We start from the raw sequence: 24,705 nt of genomic DNA on the forward strand, positions 1-24,705 counted from the left end.
AAACATATTTTAGGTGATACAACTTTTATCAAAATGAGATAATCAATTTATAAGGAGAGGAATGCATGACATGAATGAAATGCACAAGTAATATGATGTATGTACGTGTCGTACGTTCTCACAAACTTATGAAATAAATAATTTCTAGCGACGAATTCGGTGGCATACAAACGATCTCTCAAATACGTATCTAATATGTTGTACACGATAACGTTGTTATGCACCTACAGAAGATTTATTTCAGCCCAATTTCCAATGAATGCATAAAAGCAGTAAATTTTATCTACACGCTCTACATGAATCCCCAGATACGTGTACAACGGTAGTAACTACCCAAACCATCGTCCTATTGATGGCATCGCCTCAACAGACGGAATACCCACACATGAGATACCTTTGTAAAACATGCATAGAACATGTAGTTACTCCAACATCATATAAGCATTCACCCTAGATCGGTGGTGCATCCGATCATGCTCTCACAGCTCACACTTACCGAGGCGTAGAGGCAAATGATCCATACACTACCACTCAAACAAGTGGCACTCATACAATAGCACGCTGTATGAGCAACGAAAGAAAAATATGATACAAGAACCCTAAGTCAGTACTTAATTAAGCCACCTATAGTCCTTAACTGGTCATAAAGGATATGACCATTGGCACACTTTTTAGTTTGGAAATCACATTTTCAAATGCCTTTTTGTTTTAAATACACTTGTGAATAGTAACACACTAAACCATGCTCTAATACCAGCTATAACAGAACCGACCAATTATACGAAATTAAGTAAGAAAATCACCCGCCAGAGCAGACGATTTAGCAAACTTAAGCCCGTATAACCCGGTAGTCCGTGAAATCACGAAGGATTTCAAACCAACTCACATACTAGCCAAGATCGTAATAAGTTTAGCGGTCACCATCACATATTACATAAAAGTTCGCATCTCAGATACATCAGAGTTTAAACATAGTTATTACAAAACAAGTTTAAATAGAAGTAGCGGAAGCCATTTGTTCAAAACCACACACACTCACACGGAGTTCAAATACAATGCCAGCTAATGATCATCTTCAACAAAAGCATCAGATGAGACGTAAGGAATGACCATGCCCATGGTCCTAAGCATCACCCATCGTAGGATAAAGGCAGTTGATATAGTAGCCGTAATACATCTGCCCATCTACAACAAGTGGGAATAAAACCCTGAGTACGAGAAGGTACTCAACTAGACTTACTCGACATAACCAAAAATAAAATGACACCAAGGATTATGAAGGGCTTTATAGTAGGGTAGCTGACTCCTTTGCAAAAAGAGGCATTTTTAGCATTTCAAGAACCTTTCCAAAAGCATTATGGTCAAGTTAATTATTATTAACCTATCGACTATATTTGCATCTATACTAGAGCAAGCATGTGAGCAAGCAAATAATGATAACCAATGATCATTAACAACTTTCATAATGTCATATTCATTATAACTGTCCAAGTGTTCGATCAACATTACTACGATGAAGTCACTCAAGTCAAGTGCTCACTATCCAGGAGTGATGACGATTCGAATTGATTCCTAACCAGCTGGTGATTTATTCCTTACACAAACCTCACTCACCCGCTAAAGTGAGGTATCGGTCACCCAGTCAACTATTCAGGAATCTCGAGTTTGCTAGGAACCACATGTACCCGGGGGCCGACCGACTGCCCTTTGGTCTTATCATCGCGCCCCCGTGTCCTACCACACCTGCTCCAGCACAGTGCGCTGTGGGCAATCTACTCGGCCCAAATAATCTCCCAGCTTCGCGGTCGAAAGGTACTTTATTCAGCCAGCTAAATGTAAGGCATGCGTTCAACATGACCTGAGGCCCAACAACGGTCGGTCCTTAATCGACACAGATAGAAAGCACTACAGTCCAAAACTCTATAAGTCTCCGTCCGGTCTCAACTTCATTTAACACTTAGTTATACCATGACTACATAGTTATCCAAGCAGATCTAGGTAACCACCTATAGCTCGCAGGTGACAGGAAATCACCCGACTTCTACTGGTCTAAGCCAGCTAAGCATTGACTCGACTGTGGATACCAGGGTAACAAGGATATAGTATAACAAAGGTAGACAAGGTATAATGCAGCAACGGTTGCAAACAACTCCTGAACGTAATGCATCAATTAAAGTAAAGCATTTAATTAATAATTGCAAACCGGGGAGAAAAATGCTCTGGGGCTTGCCTCTCTCGAAGGAGCTCGGGCGGTGATCGGGACACTCCAGAAGTTCCTCAACGTCCTCCTCGTCTGCTTCGGTCACTTTCTATGGCCGCACCTCGAGCTGCTCCTCAGGCTCCTCGGATATGACGACTGGGCTCTTGGTTTGCGATCCTATATGATGCATGTGCGTAAGTGCTTATGCAAAAAGTGCATCGGATGAAATGAACACAATGGATATGCTTGAATGAAAGGTAGTCAACATCATCCAAGAACATATACTACAAGCACATGTCATCTACTGCATTCTCTTCTACTACTAATATGCTGAGTCAACACATCTCATTAAATGCTTCAAAGATACACTAAAGCTTCACTAATTTCTTAATCATACATAAGACAACATTTGATTAAACCCTAATTAATAATAGGTTTGAATAGCAACATCTATTTTTATAGCTTAGAAAAATCTTAGAAAATTACCATAGCACATTACTACCCTAAGTAGTCTACCACCAGATTTTTATGGCATTTGGATAAGTGGAATAGCCTACAAAAAAATGACAAGCTATGGCATAATTATGAACATGAAAATACTTTGTATTATGAAAAGTGTCAAACAACAGATTTAGTATTTTTCCTAGGTTCTAAACAGTAAATAATCACTGTACAAAAATTATCACATGCATGTTTTATACAAATTTTGCTCTCTAGCAAAAATAACAAAAATCAGCCATTAAAGGCACTTGAACTACATCTCATAATTTTTCTATAGGATATTCATGGCATATATTTTTCCTAGGAAGTACATTACACAAGAAGAGTAACAAACTTGGAAGCATATTTTTCTGATACATATAGGTTTTTACAACACATTTTACAAGATATCAGCAATATCAAGGATTAAATAAAGCTCTACATAAAAGTATCTCAAAAATGGCATACAATATTTTTATCATGTAGATCTGATGACAAGTAACCTAGCAAAATTTGTTTCAACAAATTTGGAGCCAAAATGAGTACATAAACATTTTCCAAAGTATTTCTCTTCCCAAATAATAAAAGAAAAATCGAAAACGTATTTTTTCTATTACTACTGGGCCGGCCCATGGGAACAACTGGCCCACGCCACTTTCGGCCTGCGCAACCGAACGAAGGGGAAGGGCGACGGCCTGGCTCGGGGCTTCGGCCCAAGGCCGACCTGGCCCAGCTCGGCCGAGGCAAGACGCCACGCCACGCCGGCGTTCCAGACGCCACGGCGGTGCGGCCGCTGCTAGCGAGCCGGTGGCCATTGCCAGCCAGGTCAGGGCAAGCGAGCATGCGCGCTGGGTCTGCAAGAAGGTGGCGAACCTGAGTAGGTAACTCAATGGGAAGGAGAAGGGATGGAGGAAGCTCTTCCACGGCGAGGCCAAGCGCGGCGGTGCCATGACTGACGACGGCGAAAACACGCAAGGCCGCAATACCTTGCTCAAATGGTGTCCCTGTAGCGAGCACCAGGTGCCAGGGAGCGAGGCAGAGCGACGCGTGCTTGATTGTGGGCAATGGTGGACCACCGGCGGCCAATTTTGCCGGCGGGGCTGCGGTGGCGATGGCGGTGCGAGCAGAGCTCGGTGCGGGGCGAGGCAGAGAGGCAGCGCAGGAGAGGAAATGAAGAGTGCAGGGAGAAGCAGAGCTACGATGGCTTGAAAACAGCGAGGCGCGCTTGCTTGCGAGGGCCACGGAACGCCACCCGGCCGGCGTCGTCGGCATACGCTCGCCACGCGGCGCGGCGTGCCTGACGCGGTCGGACACGTACGCGCGCGCGGGGGAAGAAGGAGCCAGCGCGCGAGGTGGGCTGGGCCAAGATGAAGGCGCGGCGCGGGGTGGATCATTGGGTCGGCTTTGGCTGGCGGGCCAGAAGTGAGGCAGCGGCCTGTTAAAAGAGAGAAACAATTTTTTTCAATTTTTGTTTTCAATGAATTTTCCATATCAGTTTTCAAGTAGCATTTTGAGCAAGAAAATTACTTCTTTTGAAAATGTCCCAAAAATAAAAAGTTGCTTAGAATTTAATCCTCTACAACTTTGCTTTAGGGACCAACTAAAAATTTTGCATAGATTTTGAATTGGGAAGCCAAAGCTAAATAGGGAGGATTTTTTACTATTTTCAATAAAAAATTCAAATGCATATTTTGTCAAAAGTTTGAATACAAACTTTGCTCCAAAAATTGTGCTAAATAATTCTAGATGATTTACAGTTATAGCCAAACATGTTTTACTAACCTAGCAAGCATAATTAGGACAAAAACAACTCTAAACAAGTGTATGCAACATTCATGTTTCACGAGCATGTTTCATATGTTTCGAAGCATGGTTTTAGTTATTATTTACATAATTAGGCATGGATACTTAGGATGCTTGATGATGCACAATATGCATGATTTGCAGTGCCTAAATGCTTGCATAACACCGGGGTGTTACAACGCCTACCTCTCCGTCGCGCCTCCACTCCGTCGACCGGCATTTCCTCCGCGCTAGAGCACGGCGGCCCATCTTCCTCCCTCTCCATCGCGTCTCTCGCTCGCCTCGGGCTTCTCCAGCGCGTGGACCCGACGCAGCCTTCTCCATGAGACCTACCATGACCTTCTCCACCAAAACAGCGAGCTCTACACCAGTGAACTCCACGCGCCGACGAGCCTCCATTCCCAAGCATCAAGGACATGTTGCGCTGAAAGCGTATGTTGCAAACGTATGTTTCAAGTATTTTAGAGGTACGTTGCAAGTGTTTTCATATGGATGTTGTAAAAGTAGATTGTAATGTTACATATGTTGCAAGTGTTTTAGAGGCATGTTGCAAGCGTTTGTTCAAGGTGTTTCATCTGTTTTCAGACGTATGTTGCATGCGTTTTGATCTGGATGTTGAATATTTTTCACACATATGTTGGAAGAGTATGTTCCAAATGTTTTCGTAGTTTCATTCTTATGTTGCAGTAAGTATTCATGTTGTAAGTGTTTTATTTGAATGTTGCATATGTTTCACACATATGTTGCAATTATATGTTTCCAATGTTTCATCTGCTTCACACTTATGTTGTACGTGTGTTCATGTTGCAAGTGTTTCGTATTTCAGATATATGTTTAGAGAGTCACGAGGGCATGTCCCGGGCGCTGGGGAAAGGGCACAGCGAGCCGAGGGCCAATAAACGGGGCGCACGGCACGCCTGGGGTCCTAGGGACAGGGCGTGCTCATCCTCATTCGGGCTCCCGCGCTGTGCCCAATGTTTGCCAAGGCGCTATTTTGCGCCCGCCTAGGCGCGCATAGTCGCTAGGCAGAGGGGTACCGCCTCGCCTAGGGGGGTAGGCGATACCCTAGGCGGCATGGATGTTGGGTGGTGCCGGCGGAGGGAGGAGGTCAGGTGGAGGAGGTAGGGATGTTGGCCGAGCGGCGGAGGCGGAGGTGCGAACGTCGGGCGATGCAGAGGGAGGGAACGTTGGGCGGCACCGGGGGAGGAGGGGACGTCGAGCGGCGAGGGCGGAGCTGGAGACATCGGGTGGCGGAGGTGTGAGCGGCGGCTGAGCAGGAGAGTGCGAATGGATGGAGGGATGAAGAAGTTGAGAACCGGACAAGGGTTGGTCGGTTGGATGGGCTTGGGCTGCTTTGTTGGCCTCATTGACTAAGTATAGGCCCACTGCTAGGGTTGGAGAAAGAGAGAGGGACCAGGAGCTCTCATCGCCGCCGCCAGTCGAGCTCGACTCGTGCCGTCCCGATCTGCTCCCGCCGCCGGTCGAGCTCGCCCCACGCCACCTCGATCTGCTCCCGCCACCGGTCGAGCTCGCCCCGCGTCTCCCTGATCTACTCCCACCGCCAGTTGAGCTCATGTCGCGCTACCCCGATTTGCTCCATCGACGCCCGGCCGCCATGAGCTCGGACTCTTCCCTCGCTGCGGTGAGTCTTCCCGTGCCCCAAGCAGCCAAGCTCCTCATCTCCTCCCTCCTCTGTTCTTGCCTCCTCTGCTCCCCGCTGCCTCCTCCTCTGTTCTTCCCTCCTCTGCTCCTGGCCTCCTCCCTCCTCTGCTGTGGTTCTCAGACTCGCCTAGGAAACGCCAAGGCAAGCCTAGGCGCGCCTAGGCTCTAGGCGAAGGGTCACCACCTAGATCTCGCCTAGCGCCTTTTTCAACCTTGCCTGTGCCAAGAGAGGAGGAGGTCAGGGGGGAGAACTGGTGGGCACAATTGGGGTGCTCGTGCGGGGCGAGGCAGACGGGGTACCGCGTGTGGAGCGGGACGAGGCAAACAGAGGGACGGACATGCGCGTGCAGCGGTGGCATGTATGTTCTGATAATGAATTTCTATAATATAATATATACATTATAGATGTATATTTGACTTAGAACAAAACTAAAACTATTTGAAAACAAAGGAAGTATTTTTTTGTGATTATCGACAATTTGAATAAGGTACTTCCTTCATTCCAAATTATAAGATGTTTTGAGTGTTTCTGTTTCTTGCTTCTCTTGTGCACTAGCTATCATTTTTTACTTAAACCTTTTCAAGTGCAATAAGTTAAAATGGGTTATATTTAATATATTCTTCACCCAAAAATCTATTTTTGAAGCATATTACATTTATATGTTTTTATGAAAAAATATTCTTTTTTGAATCAGGATACGAAATACGAGCAAAATGATGTCTCAAAGTCATTCTAATTCATCATCGAGATGAGAGAATCTAGATCTGAAAAACGTTTCTACGAGAATCTAGATCACTAACAAACTCAACCCATGTACATAGCAAAATTTATATATCTAAAAAAGCTAAAACTTGTTATGATTTGGATTTTTTTTAATTTCATTACTCAACTGCCAACAGATCGTTAGCAACAATTACACAAACGTTTTCAGGAATAGAGCTTATAATTTGCTCTCTCCCTAAGTACACAGATCACCCAACACAGCCAACTCATGAGCGGCTCTATTACAATCTCTCCCTTTAGACGAGCACTCAAAACTAATAAAAACAAGAAAACACTAGTGTCTTAATCTTAGCTATCAACACTCCCACAACAGCATCATCTTCGCATCTATCTTGACAATTAGCCGCCCAATGCCCAAATCAATTGCCATTTGTATACCCTGGAGATAGGCATTGAGTTCGGCCTGGAAAAGCAGATAATGTTGGGTATGGGGCATCCGTCCCGCTCGGACGGTGCCAATGGTGGGCCGCAACGTAGCCCAACAACCGTATCTTATCTGCTCATCCACTTGCCCCAACCATTCTAAAAAAAGAAAAAACTCACCTCGCCTCAGCGTTGCGACCATGCTCCACTGCGCTGCCTCCGCAAAGCGCTCTCCACCGCGCCTACCTCTCCGTCATGCCTCCACTCCGCCGACCGGCATCTCCTCCGCGCTAGAGCATGGCGGCCCGTCTTCCTCCCTCTCCACCGCGCCACCCGCTCGCCTCGGGCTTCTCTAGCGCGCGGACCCGCCGCAGCCTTCTCCACAGGACCTACCACGGCCTTCTCCACCGGAACAATGAGCTCTACACCAGTGAACTCCACGCGCCGACGAGCCTCCATTCCCAAGCATCAAGGACATGTTGCGCTGAAAGCGCATGTTGCAAACGTATGTTTCAAGTGTTTCAGAAGTATATTGCAAGTGTTTTCATATGGATGTTGTAAAAATAGATTGGGATGTTCTATATGCTGCAAGTGTTTCAGAGGCATGTTGCAAGCGTTTGTTCAAGGTGTTTCATCTGTTTTCAGATGTATGTTACATGCGTTTTGATCTGGATGTTGAATATTTTTCATTTTTCACACATATGTTGGAAGAGTATGTTCCAAATGTTTTCGCAGTTTCATTCTTATGTTGCAGTAAGTATTCATGTTGTAAGCGTTTTATTTGAATGTTGCATATGTTTCATACATATGTTGCAATTGTATGTTCCCAATATTTCATCTGCTTCACACTTATATTGTACGTGTGTTCATGTTGCAAGTGTTTCGTGTTTCAGAGATATGTTTAGAGAGTCACGAGGGCACGTCCGAGGCGCTGAGGGAAGGGCACAGCGAGCCGGGGGCTGGTAAACGGGGCGCACGGCACGGCTGGGGTCCTAGAGACGGGGCGTGCTCATCCTCATTCGGGCTCCCGCCAGTGCCAAGAGAGGAGGTTAGGGAGAAGAAGTGGTGGGCACAGTCGGGGTGTGCATGCAGGGCGAGGCAGACCGGAGCGGGTACGCGTGTGGGGCGGGACGAGGCAGAGGGACGGACATGCGCGTGCAGCGGTGGCAGGCGCGGGGAGATGGGCTGGGGCAGCACTATCCGCAGGGCATTCGGACGCACTCGCCCATGATCTATCTTTCCCCTTCCTGATACGACCACATCGCCATCACAGTCCTAGATCAAGAAGCCCCAGCTACCCGACACTGAGTTGGGCATAAACGACGCGTCAGCAATTGAGCTTTAGGAAGCCTGACACGGTGGCTTGCTTGCTCCACTTTTCGTTTCGCCGAGGGGGTCCGCTGGCAGTCCCTGTGTTTCCTTCCAGGTCTGAAATGTTCTCAGCCGCATAAGATTTGGATTTTGGAATTGAGGGAGTACTTCTCAAGTACCTACAGTCTACAGAACACACGAGGCATTCGGACCCTCAAATATTCTGCTCTTATTCCTGTAACTTCTCTTAGAGGAATATTCTTATAAATTCGGTAGTATCACAATCACCAGTTAAGTACGGGACCTTTTCTATCAATACTGATCGCTTGGACGTATCACCACTTACCTACGGGACCATTGCTACAAATACTCATCGCTTGGACAGAGTGGTACAATGAAGGCCTTCTTAGTACTGAAACCATCGCAACATAAACGAGGATAGCAAAGGCACAACACAAAACCATCGACTAGGTGTCTAGGTACCTTGTTTGCAGCAGCAATGTGGAATAACAGAAGAGATGATACAGATTTACCATAATATATTAATAGATAATAATGGCATAACAGTAAAAAAAAGAAAACTATAATAACAGCTCTGATCCGAGCACATTCAGCCGAAAGATCCATTCAACAGTGCCAAATGCCAGGAACAAAATATCCAATCCAAGACAATGTTTCCCACGAACTCTGTTTACTGGCATATTGCTGTCGAACACAATAAAAGAACAAGTCCAGCAAGATCAACCACAACACTAGAACAGTTCAGAAGCTAGGTGGAGAAGAGGAACTGGTGTGGCTTCCTTACTGCTCACTGGGCGTAACCTTGATGATATCAGAATCACCTGAAAACAGAATACAACCACTCTTCATATCCATATTTTGATCAAAACATCAAATTGACCTGTAATATGGAGGAGCCATTTACCAGGATCAATAATACTGAGGCAGCAGACACGGTAGTATTTTCCACAGGCTGTTCCCAGGTCAACATTGTCTGGAAAACAAGAAAATGGAGTTAATTTCAGAACTGTAGCAAAAATAGTTAATTGCTTAGATAAACACAACCCTATCTCAAAATACATCGATAGGAACCAGCTATGCACATCATTTAGTTATTCCTCTTAGCAATTACTTGACTTACCTTAAAATGTAAATTCTTGTTAGAGGCAGAGCCATAAATATATTTTTAGGAGCCAATTAGTAACAATTATGCGTTCAAAGAAGCCAAAATGATCTTTACCAGTTGATTTTTGTTTATTAACTTGAGCTTTTACATGCATATATGAGGTTGCAATGGCCCCTAGGTCTATCACTGATTCTTGTGCTTTTCTGCAACTGGCTAGACATTCCAAAATATATTTAAATCAGGGTCTAAATGAAAAGGTACCATGCCTACTTACAGTTGAAAATTCGACATTTCACTAGATCATATGCAACATCGATTAAAGAACCAAAAGTAAGAGATGCTAACTTACTTCCATGGAAGTGGTGGACTGTGACCTTAGCCAGCATAGCATAGTACTCAATTTCAGACTTCCGGAGCGGAGGGCAGTTGTTAGCAATGATCACTAGCTTTGCTGTAAATCAATAGATTGATTTAGGCATATTACAGGCATGCTATATAACAAATGATAGTGTGTGAATTCTATTGTAAACGACATACAGTAAAAATTTAAAGCAAGCATTGTCATGTGGAAGGAACAGTTAGGCAAAGCAAAGGAGTCAAGTTACACCACCTAAAAGACTGGATATGTTCAAAACAATTGTACACAACATAATCCACAAAAACACTATAAACCAAAAATATAAATCAGTCAGAAGATATCCCCACTCATGCTCAACCGGTAATATGATGCACAGGTACCATATATGCACCATGCGGGGAGGATCATAATGGCGTTGACTCATACACAATGGCCATCAAAATTCATCCATTGGTAATCACTTTACAATGCAAAACTCAAATGACGGCCACATATTTAGAAATAGCTATAAGAATACATAGTTACTTCAAAAAAGAGCAAGCAGTAACAACAGGCATTGTGTACAAGCTAACAGATTAAAAAGCTAAGGACTCCATCAGAACACTAAGAATATTGATACCCCAAAGTATATTGAAAAAGTAAATCAACAAAAGAATTGTTTTTCAAGAAGCAATCAGAGGATCAGAATTCTGGCTTGGTTTTCTCAGATGAGAAATTATAGCGCTCAGTATGTTCATCGTCGATCATCTGGGGAAAGGGTCATCATATCCTCTGAAGTGTGCACCACAGTTAAGAGAACAAAAAAGCACAAAAAGAGGCATCAATTTTGATAAGAGGCAACAAAACAAGCACTACATGAAATTCAGAAACATTTTTTCTGTATAAATGGAGGATCAGCATTCTGGCTTGGTTTTCTCAAATGAGAAATTATAGCGCTCAGTATGTTCACTGTCGATCATCTGGGGAAAGGGTCATCATATCCTCCACAGATAACATTAAGGTATAAAGGGGAAAAATATTCAGACAACATGTCAGTACTCTTTTGTATGTACTCACATAAAAAATTAAAGAAAGTATTGTCATGTGGAAGGAACAGTTACGCAAAGAAAAGGAGTTAAATTACATCATCTAAAATACTGGACAGGAGATATTCAATACACAACACAATCCACAAAAACACTATTAACTTAAAACATAAATCAGTCAGAAGATATCCACACTCATGCTCAACCAGTGATATCAGGCACTGGTACCATATATGCACGACATGGGGAGGATCATTGTGGCGTTGACTCATACACAATGGCCATTTTAATTCATCCATTGGTAATCAGTTTTCAACGCAAAACTCAAACGACAGTCACATTTAAAAATAGCTACTAAGAATACATAGTTACTTCAAAAGAGCAAGCAGTGACAACAGACTTTGTGTACAAAAGTAACAGAAAAAAGTAAATCAACAAAACAGCCAGAGAAATTGTTTTTCCAAGGAACAATCGGAGGATCAGAATTCTGGCTTGGTTTTCTCAAATGAGAAATTATAGCGCTCAGTATGTTCATTGTCGATCATCTGGGGAAAGGGTCATCATATCCTCTGGAGTATGCAACTCAGTCAAGAGAACAAAAAAGCACAAAAAGAAACATCAATTTTGTCAAGAGGCAACAAAACAAGAACTTCACACGAAAAATGGAGGATCAGAATTCTGGCTTGGTTTTCTCAAATGAGAAAATATAGCGCTCAGTATGTTCACTGTCGATCATCTGGGGAAATGGTCGTCATATCCTCCACTGATAACATTAAGGTATAGAGGGGCAAAACATTCAGATAACATGTCCAGAAAAATACATTGTCCAGAGAATATTTTGGTGGGCGTCCATGTAGCCACAAAGTTATAGTAGCTGAGGTCATGAACCCAATGCCCTATTCTCCTTCTCTCAAAGTCGTATTCCCATTGTGACATGTAAGACTGTTCACTTAGGTTGGACTAAAAAAGGTACAGTACATCTGCATAATCATAATGCAACACCAGCTAGAGAGCAACAACATAAGCCCATATGAACATGATAGCGAAACTAATGGTTATCACATATGAACATACAGTGGGCACTTCTCACTTCTAAGGTGAGCAATAAAAAACAACAACATGGACACGTCCATAGGAACGGATTGACCATCCCACATGATTAATCTACGATCTAGTAACATAAGCATACATCCATGGGCACCGATTCACCTTCCTAAAGAGTTAATCTAAGATCCATGAAACATATAACAAGGGAGAGCTTCCTTACACTTGGAGTTCCTGAGGGTCCTGAGGACAGTCTTGTAGCCGAGCGTGTACTTGCCGCTCTTCATCACAAGCTGCAGCTTGTTGTTGATGTTGTCCGTGGACTTCTTCTGCACAAAACCAACAGCAGACAACGAAAAAACAGAGCTTAGAACAGAAATTGCAAGACTAGAAACGCAACCAGACAGAATGCAGCAGGTTCCGATGCCATTCTGCCGCCCGGAAGACGGCGGCAGATCGACAAACAGGTGGGAGAAACGGGGGCTTCCTGGGAGAGATACGGAGGAGAGACGTGAGAGCGCGGGGCATGGGATCGTTACCGTCTTCTTTGCGGCCACCATGGTTGCGCCCCGAGGAGGACTGACGGCGTCGAAGCGGCTTCGCGCGGCGGCGGCGGCTCCTTCTCGGGGATGACTGCGAGGCGGAAGGGAGGGTGCTAGGGTTTGGTTCTTTATAGAGTAGGGCGCCTGAGGGTTTGCCCGCTGTGGGCTTTGTAGAATGGGCTTACATTACAGGAGTTCTTTGGGCCCTGTCGCAGAATATGGTTGCAACTTCTCTCTGTCCCCTCCTTCCAAGCTCCCTCTACGTTCAAAAGAACCAAAAACTTATCTCTTTCCCTCCAAAAAAATATTTTCTGTTTTTTCTGGTAGAAAAGAAACTGCAAGACAGCCCATCATGTTGTGAATATACCCCTAGTGAAAGGAAATATATATTCCTATGTGAAAAATAATATATACATTATTTATATATACATACATGAGCCATTTAAGTTGTTAGAATGGAAATAATGACCAAGAGGGATTTTATTTTGTGCATAATTCATCGTTAATAGTCATGCAATTTCCTCCATAATATTAAGATCATATCAAAATCTTGTGGACCTTGATATACATGTGAACCCCGCATGTACTTTCCTAACAACTTACATGAAATGAATTGTCTAAGTTCATACCATAGTGGATGTCTAAGCAATACGATTCTAAAAAAAAAACAATACTCCCTCTATTCTAAATTATATGATGTTTTGGTTTTTTCTAGATACATAGTTGTTGTGCACTTAGATATGTACTATATCTACAAATATCTAATGTATCTAGAAAAAAGTCAAAACATCTCATAATTTAGAATGGAATAACTTTGAAAAAAGGGCTTTTATAACCTGGTTAGACTTGTAGTTGACACACCATTTTGTGTGCATGGGATATTTGTAGCTTGGGGCATATTTGCGATTTTAGGTACAAATATATAGTTTCTTTACAATTGTGCCATCCTTGCTCTTCTTCACCTTATACAGATTTGGTCCCTCTATCATTTTGTTCTTCTATTTGTGCTGCTTTAAACAACATAAAAAGAGTGATAATGACTGAATGAGCTAAGGTTAGACATGTCAGAAGATGGGTTCTTAGCTAATTTATTTTCCGAAGCTTTTTGTTGGCCTCTTGCTCGTTGATCAATCGATGCTAAGCTTTAGCATTCTTATAATTCTACAAGGGTTCTATAAATTTGTACCCTTCTTTCGTATGTCCACTATCCTTTACACATACACATATTCGGCCTGTTCGCTGGTTGATTTCTGAGCTGGTTTGGGCTGGCTGGTGCTGGTTTGTTGTGAGAGAAAAACACTGTTGGTTGATTGGTTTGGGCTGGTTGAAACCAATAAGCGAACAGGGTGATTGATATAACGAGTCCTTAAATTAATGTTAATTGTTAGAAAACTTGCAAAGGTGCGTGTGTTGGGGGGGGGGGGGGGGGGGGGGGCAACCTCGTTCCTAAAAGGGTTATTACCGTACCAAGTGAAATAATATTTGCAACAAATGATTAACATAGCGCTCTAATTGTCAATCCTTGATAAATCCAGTGATAGCTATTTTAATCTTTACTGTGAAAATTTTCTCTCGTTGAGAAAAAAAACTGAAGAGACAAAGCTGGAAGAGAACCCCAACTATACCTTCTGTATATAGAGAAGTTGTAATAAAATAAAATAAAAATGTATACAAAATATTAATAAATGATCAGGCGAAAGAGATGTTTGCATGGTCGATAGCATATACATCTTTTATACTCAAAACTGTCAAAAGTGTCATATTTGTTACAAATTACAATAAACTACTATCAGTAAATACAATACTCATGAAAGCAAAATTAAAACTAAATACTCACGATAAGTTTCTTTGTATGTATGGATAGATTTTTTTTTTTTTTGAAACAAACGTATATTTCCCTTAAAAAGCGTGGTTGGGCTCAAAACTATCAGGCAACACCTGACCTCAGAGCTGGTTTGCAGCAGCTCTCAACAGTCAATCCTCCTGTTCCAGTTCCGTCGAAGTCCAGCCACCGCGAGTGAGCCGCGCGCTCCATCTCCATGGACGCCTGCTCTCTCGTCCGCCGCCATCTACCACGGCCACTACAGCTCCCGCTCCTCGCGCCTTCAATTCCCAGCCGCCGGCGCCACCGCCGCGTCGCCACCGCCGTGGTCCGCTGCTGCTGCTCCGCCACCGCGGCAGACCACCACCAGGAGCGGCCCTGGGAGTGGTACGACCGCGCCATCCAGTCCTACGCAGGGTCCGACCTGGCGCGCTCCCTCGGCCTCCTCGCCGACATGCAGGCGTCGGGGGCGCGCCCGAGCGCCGGCGCTTACGCGCGCCTCATCCGCGCGCTGTCCCGCGCGGGGCGCGTGCTGGAGGCCGAGGCGCTCCTACTCGAGATGCGCCGCCTCGGCCCGCGCCCGGACGCCGCGCACTACAACGCGCTCCTCGAGGGCCTGCTCGCCGCCGCTAGGCTCCGCCTCGCCGACCGCCTCCTCCTCCAGATGGCGGACGACGGCGTCGCCAGGAACCGGCGCACCTACACGCTCCTGCTGAGCGCGTACGCGCGCGCCGGCCGGCTCGAGGACTCGTGGTGGGTGCTCGGCGAGATGGGGCGCCGGGGCATCCGCCTCGACACCGCCGGGTATAGCATGCTCGTGCGGCTGTACCGGGACAATGGCATGTGGAAGAAGGCCACCGACCTCGTCATGGAGATGCAGGAGGTTGGGGTGGAGCTAGATGTTAAGATCTACAGCGGCCTGATCGATACTTTCGGCAAGTATGGACAGCTAGCGGACGCACGCAGGGTGTTTGATAAAATGCGCACCGAAGGCGTCAAGCCGGATATATCGACTTGGAATGCCTTGATTCGATGGCATTGTCGGGTGGGGAACATGAAACGCGCTCTGCGGTTCTTCACCTCCATGCAGGAGGAAGGGATGTACCCGGACCCAAAGATATTTGTTATGATCATCAGCCGGTTGGGGGAGCAGGGGAAGTGGGATGAGATCAAGAAGCTGTTTGATGGCATGAAGAATCGAGGTTTCAAGGAGAGCGGTGCAGTGTATGCAGTATTGGTTGACATTTATGGGCAATATGGCCATTTTCGTGATGCACGGGAGTGTATAGCTGCTCTTAGAGCTGAGAATACGCAGCTTTCACCTCGTGTGTTTTGTGTCCTTGCCAATGCTTATGCTCAACAGGTCAGCCTAACTACTAAACTTGGTTTAAATCAATTTTGCCTCATGGCATGATAGTTTTTTCCACCATATTTAAACTGAATATAGTTGCAAATGCCTTTGATTACATCCTAACATTGTATGAAAGCATGTTGCAGTAATGCTGTAAACCTTGAATAAGGATTCACAGTTTGTTATTTGAGAGAATAAGATGCACCATTTCTGGCTTTGGAAATATTTTCTTCTGTTCTTTTTAGAATATAAGATATACCATTTCTAGGTTTGCAAACATGATATTCTGGACACTGTATCCACGACATCTGTAAATAATTAACTGGATCTCGGACATCTTTGTTTATCTGGTCAGTACTCAGTACAACACCTGATATTAATAAATCCTGACGAAGTTGATAGGCATTGGTCTGAGAAATAAAATAGCAGTATGATGAGTCATGACAAGCAGTGCTGCATTTATCTAGACAGAAGTTATATGACATTATGACTGAGCTGATGTACTTTCCCCCTTCTGTTTCAGCACTGTAGCTGGACCAGGATTCTTTAGGATATAGTGCATTTGAGAACCGACATTCAGGTTTTTGTTAAGTACAATTAATAAGCTTGGCCCATTGCAGTAGGTCAATGCCATACAACCTTCAACCATTTTCTGCATTTGCCTTTTCCTAAGGGGAGAGAGGGTTAATTTGTCAGTAGAACATCGATATCTGCCTGTCCTTGTGCACATGTTTCGACCCACGTGAATCATGTTGGCTGCTTACTCAAGGAGTCAAGGTGTTCCCTTTCTCTTTCAGGGGTTGTGTGAACAAACTGTAAATGTACTTCAGTTAATGGAGGAAGAAGGATTTGAGCCAAACCTTGTTATGCTGAATTTGTTAATCAACGCTTTTGGCACTGCTGGAAGGCATTTGGAGGCACTAGCTGTATTCCAGCATATCAAGGATAGTGTATGTACCTCATCTAGAAATGAGATGAAAATGTTTTTTTTTTCAAATCTTGTTTCAAGTTTATGATGTTTTGCTTTCTTTGCACTCCTATGATTACCTGTTCTTTTTTCTTAGGGTATGAGCCCAGATGTTGTGACATACACTACGCTTATGAAAACATTCATGAGAGCAAAGAAATTTGAAAAGGTCTGCCACTTTATCTCCTTTTTTTGTGAAATTAGAATAGCCACGCATGGTAACATGCACAGAACCTTAACTGTTGGTAATGATTATGAAAGGTCTTGTTTTCAGCTCTTGAATATAGGCTTCAAAATTTTGTTGTTTTTGATTAGGATGGTAGAATATAAAATTAACTGATCTTATTGTATGTGCCAGATTAATCTGAAAACATTGAAATAATTCTGCTCTTGGCTTGAGTAGGTATCTGAAGTATACAGAGAAATGGAACGTGCTGGATGCACTCCAGATAGAAAAGCCAGAGAAATGTTACATGATGCAAATGTAGTTCTGGAACAAAGAGGATGTAAGTATTTCATTTCAGATGACCTGTGCTTTAAGGGTGAATACAATGGATGAGTGATGATGTATGCAAAATGCTTTGACAGGTATCTATTGAATTTGGAAACCTTGCTATTGTAATCGGTCCATTGTCAATGCTTGTAACTTCAGGGACCCCACCTCCCTTTTTGCTTACACATGCATGATGCAGAGCAAACACAGGGTAGGCGATTAGTTTTACACCTTAATTTATACATTGTCCCTTCTCTAGTTTTCCTATTCTGATAACACTACAATATGGATTATCATTTTTGCATTAAGTTGTTCCAAGCTCCAAGTAGGTATTTCAGTTTCTTTTACTTATTTTTCTACTGCTGGATTTGATACAAAAAGTAGCTGAGATAACATTTTGATTAGACCATGGAAGTCTGGCCATCAACTTCTGTGGTTAACCATGCAATATGTAAATGTTGCTTTGCCATGTGCCCATGCCCATCACTATTTCCATTTCAACTTTGAAGGCATACTTTTTTTTCAATATATCAATTAATACTTCATCTCTACTTTAAAGGCAGAGTACAAGTCTAACTGTGTTTCATCATACAGATTGAATGCTCCGGTACATGCAGATGATCCTGTACTGGTATTTTCTCCAATGTTGGGATGGTTATGGCATCAAACCAATAACTTTGTATTTCCAAGGCTCCTGAATGTTTACGTTGAACAGAAGAGTGAAAAAGGTATGAGGCTTACCAGTGCTGGTTTTTGCTTAAACTAGGAAGCATTACTTACATTACTTTTTACTGTTGTAGTGCAGGATAACCGAGTATAGTTTTCACCCTTATACTTAGTCAGGGTTATATTCACAGCAAGACTATCAGGCATAAACATAAGTATGAATCAGAAACTACACTTAGCCATGAACAGCGAGAAGACACTCTGAAAGTGAATTACATCAACGTTGTCAAAGTTCCTTACAAGTTGCTTTCTTTCTGAATCATATATTAGGAATTTGGTGTGAGTGTGACGAGGAATTGCTGAAAACATTGGCCGTGTTCGGCTGGCTGGCTGGCTGGTTGCCGGCTGGCCAGCCACCTCACAAAAACACTATTTACGTCCAGTATTTTTCTCTCACAACAATCAGTCGGAACAGTATTTTTCAGTCCTGCCGAACAGGCCCATTAGGTGTTTTGATTATTGATTCTTATGTAACTGTATCCAAGCAGCTACATGGTAGCTTATGTAATCAACTACCAAGTGGTAGAGTGTATACAACTGTATATTCACTATTTATAATGCCAATTGTAAATACTTTAAATTCAAAGTAGCACAGACCAATTATGATCCAGTCCTAATAAACAGACTGTAAATACTTGATGGCTTGATGCACTATTAAAATTAGAATAGCCAAGTGTAAATATTTGATTCTGTCCTGGTTACTGAATTAACTGCACATAATTCCACGCTGTTATTATTGAGTTTATTTATTATGGGCTTCATCACTTATAATTTACACAGAATGAAAAAAAACGCATGATCAAACCTTTTTCATCAGAATTGTAGTTCCTCCATTCGTATATTACCACTGATGGACTCCTTACATACTTGATCAGATCGTAAATTTTGCTTGATGCTAACAATAACATAAAATTAAGAGAGAGAAAAAACAGCATTCTTTTGTGACTCTGATAGAACGAGTAGCAAGATAAGCATTTTGATAGATTTATCGCCATCAAGACAGTCAATGGTGTGAGCTCCTTATGTCTTGATTCAAAATGCTCTATGTTGCCTGCAACATTAGAATTTGTCGCGGTGGGACTTTGTGCATCCAACCAGAATTTGGTAACCTCATATTTCTTTTATCCCAACTGCATAATCGATGCAGTTGGAGATCAAAGACGAGTGGACACCCGGTCTCGGCACCTAGGTTAGGCGACTCGAGAGGGGTACCCAAGTCGACTAGGGTTTTCCGTTCTCCTCTTGTTCCTTGGTCAGATCTTCCTGGAGACTGTCCCTGTGTCCACAATCCCATACTCCATTCGTGTCCACGTCAGATTCTCCATCAGGAGTCCAGACCAATCTGCTAGCCGGTTGCTTTTTTGGGAGGCCAAGGCTAAGGTTCTTGACCCTGGTCCGCCATGGCAGAGAATGTGATCGGCCTCCTGGAGAAGATGAATCTATCGGCAACGGAGAAGAAGAGCATCAGGCTGGGTGGTGCGGTTATAGGATCGCAGCGGGGCGATCCGCAAGCGGTGGGGAAGGTCATGGTTGAAAAAACGTGCTGAGTGGAATCCTTGGAACTTTCCTGTGGCAAGATCTGGTGCCCTCTCAGGGGCGTGGAGTGCAAAGATCTGGGGGAAACTGATCCCTCTTCACTTTCCTGCAAGGGCCGGTGAAAAGGAAGCTCTGGAGGACGGTCCGTGGATGTTCGGGAAGGACTTGGTGGTGATGGCGGAGTTTGATGGCGCCAAAACCATAGATGAGATTGAGTCAACTCAATTCTGATCTGGGTGAGAGTGCTGAAAATGCCCTTGGGGTTGATGAACAAGACGGATGAGGAACTGATTGGTGAGATGATCGGGGAGGTCATGGAAGTTGATGCAGATGACGCTGATATGGCTATCGGCTTGATGAGGAGGGTTACTCTGGATCTAGGCGAGGGCCAGGAAAACACGAAGTGGCTTCCGTGGACAAGCAACTCGTGGTAGTTAAGCTGGGGGAGTGGTAGCAGGAGAGGCATTGATGCACCGAGCTGGAGGAAAGATGTGGTGTTGAGGGTAAGAAGGGCGCGAAAGGCGTAGAAGAACAGGAGGTTACCAGTCCTCTAAAACTGATGCCCCAACTGAATCTTCAGGGGTCGCCCAAGAAAGTTCTGTTCAAGGACAATACCAATGTTGGAAAGTTCTGTCAATTGCCAGCATAAGATCTATTCAACAATGTCAATTGCCAGGAACAAAATGAAAACTAACAGCTCTAACCCGAGGAGCACATTCAGCATAAGATCCATTCAACAATGTCAATTGCCAGGAACAAAATTTTGAATCCATTCAACAATGTCAATTGCCAGGAACAAAATTTTCAATCCAAGAAAATATTCCCACGATCTGTTTACTGTCAGGTAAATTCTGTCGTAACACAAAGGACAAGTCCAGCAAGAAAATCCACTACAACACTAAGGCCCAGTTTAGTTCCCCAAAAATTTTGCAAAATTTTTCACATTCCCCGTCACATCGAATCTTTAGACGCATGCATGAAGTATTAAATATAAATAAAAAATAAAACTAATTACACAGTTTAGACGAAATCCACGAGACGAATCTTTTAAGCCTAATTAGACTATGATTGGACACTATTTGCCAAATAACAACGAAAATGCTACAGTGCCCATTTTGCAAAAAAAATTTGGAACTAAACTGGCCCTAAGAGTTCGGAAGCCAGGTGCCGTGTACTACTGGTGTGGGTTCCTTAATGCTCACCCGGCGTAGTCTTGATGATATCAGAATCACCTGAAAACAGAACAATCACTCTTCATATCCATATTTTGATCAAAACATCAAATTGACCTGTGATATGGAGTTGCCATTTACCAGGATCAATAATACTGAGGCAGCAGACACGGAAGTATTTTCCACAGGCTGTTCCCAGGTCAACATTGTCTGGAAAACAACAAATTGCAGTTAATTTCAGTACTGTCGTATTGCATAGACAAACACAACCCTGTCAAAAAAACTATGCACATCATTTAGTTATTCCTCCAAGCAAAGAATGGTAGTCACTACCTTACAATGTAAATTCTTGTCATGGACATAGCCAGAAATATATTTTCAAGGGAGCCAATTAGTAATAATTATGGGTTTATGGAAGCCAAATTGATCTTTTCAGTTGATTTTGTTAATATCTTGCATTAAGATGCATGGGGTGACATGGTCCCTAGCTCCACTGATTCTTGTGCTTTTCTGCGACTGGCTAGACATTACAAAACAATACATGTAAATCAGGGGCTAAATGAAAAGGTACCATGCCTACTGACAGTTCACAATTCAACATTTCATTAGATCATATGCAACATCGATTAAAAGAACCAAAAGTAAGGGATGCTAACTTACTTCCATGGAAGTGGTGGACTGTGACCTTTGCCAGCATAGCATAGTACTCAATTTCAGACTTCTGGAGTGGAGGACAGTTGTTAGCAATGATCACTAGCTTTGCTGTAAATCAATAGATTGATTTAGGAATATTGCACGTTATATAACAAATGATACTGCACAAATTCTATTGTAAAAGGCAGACAGTATAATTTTGTATGTACTCACATCTAAATTTAAAGATATATTGTCATGTGGAAGGAACAGTTAGGAAAAGCAAAGGAGTTTACATTACACCATCTAATAAAAGACTAGACAGGAGATATTCAAAACAATTGTACACAACATATTCCACAAAAACACTATAAAGCAAAATTATAATTATAAATTAGTAAGAAGATATCTCCACTTGTGCTCAACCAGTGATATCATGCACTGGTAACATATATGGACATGGGGAGGGGATTATTATGGCGTTGACTCATACACAATGGCCATCTAAATTCATCCATTGGTAATCAGTTTTCAACGCAAAACTCAAATGCCAGTCACATATTAAAAATAACTATTTAGAATACATAGTTACTTCAAAAGAGCAAGCGGTGACAACAGACTGTGTAACCTAACAGATGAATGCAGAACACTAAGAATATCAATACATCGACATGTGAAGTGAAACAACAAAACAATCAGAGTTTCAAAAAACAATCAGAGGATCAGATTTCTGGCTTGGTTCTCTCAAATGAGAAATTGTAGCGCTCAGTATGTTCATTGTCGATCATCTGGGGAAAGGGTCATCATGTCCTCTGAAGTGGCCGACACAGTTAAGAGAACAAAAAAACACAAAAAGTGACATGATAAGAGGCAACAAAACAAGCGCAACATGAAATTCAGAGTCATTTTTTCTGCAGGGATCAGAATTCTGGCTTGGTTTTCTCAAATGAGAAATTATAGCGCTCAGTATGTTCACTGTCGATCATCTGGGGAAAGGGTCATCATATCCTCTAAAGTATGCAACTCAGTTAAGAGATCAGAAAAAATACAAAAAGAGGAATAATTTCGAAAAGAGGCAACAAAACAAGCACTACACGAAATTCAGAATCATTTTTTCTGCATTAATGGAGGATCAGAATTCTGGCTTGGTTTTCTCAAATGAGAAATTATAGCGCTCAGTATGTTCACTGTCGATCATCCGGGGAAAGGGTCATCATATCCTCCACTAATAACATTAAGGTATAGAGGTGAAAAACATTCAGATTCAGATAACATGTCCAGAAAATACGTTGTCCAGAGAATATTTTGGTGGGCGTCCATGTAGCCATATCATTATAGTGGCTGAGGTCATGAACCCAAGGCCCTATTCTCCTTCTCTCAAGGCTGTATTCCCATTTTGACATGTAAAAAATGTTCACTTCAGTTGTTTGTTCACTTCAGTTAGAATAACAAGAGGTACAAGTAACTCTGCATAATCATAGATGCCCCTACCAGCTAGAAATCAATAACATTAAGCCCACATGAACAAGCTAGTAAAACTAATGGTTATCACATCTATTCATAGAGTTGCCATGGCCAATTCTAATCTACGGTGAGCAGTAAAGAACAACTAGACCATCCCACAGGATTAATCTACTACCTATGATCTAGAAACATAGGCATACATCCACAGGCACCGATTCACCTTCCTAAAGAGTTAATCTAAGATACAAGTAGCCTTACGCATGAAACAGAATAACAAAGGAGAGCTTCCTTACACTTGGAGTTCCTGAGGGTCCTGAGGACAGTCTTGTAGCCGAGCGTGTACTTGCCGCTCTTCATCACAAGCTGCAGCTTGTTGTTGATGTTGTCCGTGGACTTCTTCTGCACAAAACTACCAACATCGAAAAATTAGAACAGAAATTGCAAGACTAGAAACGCGAACAGGCGGAATGCAGCAGCATGCCATACTGCCGTCCGGAAGACGGCAGCAGATCGACGGGAAAGGTGGGAGAAACGTGGGCTTGAGGCAGAGATACGGGGGATAGATGTGAGAGAGCGGGAGATGGGTACCGTCTTCTTTGCGGCCACCATGGTTGCGCCCCGAGGAGGAGTGACGGCGTCGAAGCGGCTTTGCGAGGCGGCGGCGGCGGCTCCTTCTCGGGGATGACTGTGAGGCTGAATGGTGGGGTTGCTAGGGTTTGGTGCTTTATAGAGTTGGGAGCCTGAGGGTTTGCCCGCTGTGGGCTTTGTAGAATGGGCTTACATTGCAGGAGTTCTTTGGGCCCAGCCACAGAATATGGTTTCAGCTTCTATCTGTCCCCTTCCAAGCTCCCCTCTATCATGTTGTCCACCCTATTCTTGCTGCCTTCCTGGAGCAGTTGAGCTGCCAGACACCTGAGAAGAATCTCTTGCTGTGTATTTCGCATTCTTTGTAGGTTTACCAGAGCCTGAAAGGGTGCCAGTAAATTACCAAGAATTATTTTCTTTCTTGGTCAAGCTACTTCCTGTCTTGAATGGTCCTGCTGAATCTTTAGGGACAGTCATCACCATTGGTTTCTTTATCTGAGGCGTGAAAAATGTTGATCCAACTGGAAGTTCTGCTCAGTTTCATGCATCTGTTCATCATTGTATTGCCCGCAGAGTTTGGGATGGTCACAGCAACAAGCCAATAACTCTATATTTCCAAGACTCTTGAATGTTTATGATGGATAAAAGTGTGAAAAAGGTATGGGGTTTACCAATGCCGGTTTGCACTAAAGCAAACAATGAAGCATTACTTACATCCATTTTACTGTTGCAGCACAGGATAAACCGGTATTTTTTTTGTCTTTGTACATAGTCAGGGTTATGGTTAAGGCAAGACTATCTATCAGGGATAAAGATATGAAAATTTGAGTCATGAACAGTGAGATGGGTATAGACATTGTGGAATTTCCTCACGTTGCTTTCGTTCTGAGTCATGAACATATCTGGTTATTGCTGAAAACATTAGGTGTTCTGGTTATTGACTTTTGTGTAACTGGATCCAACTGTATGTAGCTTATGGAATCAGCTATCTATCAATTCAAGTGGTTAGATAACTGCATCATCACTATTTATAATACCAATTGTTTAATTTACTCTGCTTCATATATCACATTATGCTGCTTAAATTCTGTATTTGTGCTAAAAGGCTGTAAATTCAAAGTAGGATCAAGCAATTATGATTCAATACTGACAGCTTGTAAATACTTGATGCAATACTAAAATTAGAATAGCCAGGTGTAAATAGTTGGTTCTCTCATTTTCCACAACGGCGGAGCCAAATTTCATTACTTGAAAGCAA

At 43.1% G+C, this 24,705-nt stretch overlaps 3 protein-coding genes and 7 non-coding genes across 17 annotated transcripts; 1 reads left to right on the forward strand and 9 right to left on the reverse strand.

The window, feature by feature from the left end:
- Positions 1-9,171: 9,171 nt before the first annotated feature.
- Positions 9,172-12,814, reverse strand: LOC136528234 (large ribosomal subunit protein eL30-like). Its single transcript, XM_066521166.1, has 5 exons — positions 12,696-12,814; positions 12,380-12,485; positions 10,079-10,180; positions 9,529-9,597; positions 9,172-9,445 (listed from the first exon to the last, which is right to left on the reverse strand). Exons 1-5 carry the CDS (start codon positions 12,714-12,716, stop codon positions 9,405-9,407), a joined length of 339 nt encoding a protein of 112 aa, XP_066377263.1. The 5' UTR covers positions 12,717-12,814; the 3' UTR covers positions 9,172-9,404.
- LOC136530090 (small nucleolar RNA Z103) lies at positions 10,764-10,859 on the reverse strand. Its single transcript, XR_010777593.1, has one exon. It is a non-coding gene; the product is annotated as a small nucleolar RNA Z103 (small nucleolar RNA).
- LOC136530102 (small nucleolar RNA Z103) lies at positions 10,976-11,071 on the reverse strand. The gene has a single exon (XR_010777604.1). It is a non-coding gene; the product is annotated as a small nucleolar RNA Z103 (small nucleolar RNA).
- On the reverse strand, positions 11,587-11,682 carry LOC136530088 (small nucleolar RNA Z103). Its single transcript, XR_010777591.1, has one exon. It is a non-coding gene; the product is annotated as a small nucleolar RNA Z103 (small nucleolar RNA).
- Positions 11,778-11,873, reverse strand: LOC136530096 (small nucleolar RNA Z103). Its single transcript, XR_010777599.1, has one exon. It is a non-coding gene; the product is annotated as a small nucleolar RNA Z103 (small nucleolar RNA).
- A 1,871-nt stretch (positions 12,815-14,685) lies between the features above and the next one.
- LOC136528998 (putative pentatricopeptide repeat-containing protein At5g36300) lies at positions 14,686-24,418 on the forward strand. Of its 8 annotated transcripts, XM_066522013.1 has the most exons (8): positions 14,686-15,883; positions 16,669-16,821; positions 16,936-17,007; positions 17,242-17,344; positions 17,427-17,542; positions 17,926-18,059; positions 23,816-24,105; positions 24,220-24,279. In XM_066522013.1, the coding sequence occupies exons 1-5, from the start codon at positions 14,738-14,740 to the stop codon at positions 17,435-17,437; spliced, it is 1,485 nt and encodes a 494-aa protein (XP_066378110.1). In that variant the 5' UTR covers positions 14,686-14,737; the 3' UTR covers positions 17,438-17,542; positions 17,926-18,059; positions 23,816-24,105; positions 24,220-24,279. The 8 variants fall into 8 exon arrangements, with proteins under 8 accessions (XP_066378110.1, XP_066378109.1, XP_066378107.1 ...); XM_066522012.1 differs by having other exon boundaries at positions 23,816-24,418; XM_066522010.1 differs by lacking the exons at positions 23,816-24,105; positions 24,220-24,279 and adding an exon at positions 18,137-18,725.
- Positions 20,267-23,567, reverse strand: LOC136529000 (large ribosomal subunit protein eL30-like). The gene is made up of 5 exons (XM_066522019.1): positions 23,451-23,567; positions 23,156-23,261; positions 21,426-21,527; positions 20,907-20,975; positions 20,267-20,825 (listed from the first exon to the last, which is right to left on the reverse strand). Exons 1-5 carry the CDS (start codon positions 23,469-23,471, stop codon positions 20,785-20,787), a joined length of 339 nt encoding a protein of 112 aa, XP_066378116.1. The 5' UTR covers positions 23,472-23,567; the 3' UTR covers positions 20,267-20,784.
- On the reverse strand, positions 22,116-22,211 carry LOC136530094 (small nucleolar RNA Z103). Its single transcript, XR_010777597.1, has one exon. It is a non-coding gene; the product is annotated as a small nucleolar RNA Z103 (small nucleolar RNA).
- Positions 22,314-22,409, reverse strand: LOC136530106 (small nucleolar RNA Z103). Its single transcript, XR_010777607.1, has one exon. It is a non-coding gene; the product is annotated as a small nucleolar RNA Z103 (small nucleolar RNA).
- Positions 22,526-22,621, reverse strand: LOC136530101 (small nucleolar RNA Z103). Its single transcript, XR_010777603.1, has one exon. It is a non-coding gene; the product is annotated as a small nucleolar RNA Z103 (small nucleolar RNA).
- Positions 24,419-24,705: the final 287 nt, after the last annotated feature.

The sequence above is a fragment of the Miscanthus floridulus genome, chromosome 19, assembly GCF_019320115.1.
Source record: "Miscanthus floridulus cultivar M001 chromosome 19, ASM1932011v1, whole genome shotgun sequence".
Classification (NCBI taxonomy): Eukaryota; Viridiplantae; Streptophyta; class Magnoliopsida; order Poales; family Poaceae; genus Miscanthus; species Miscanthus floridulus.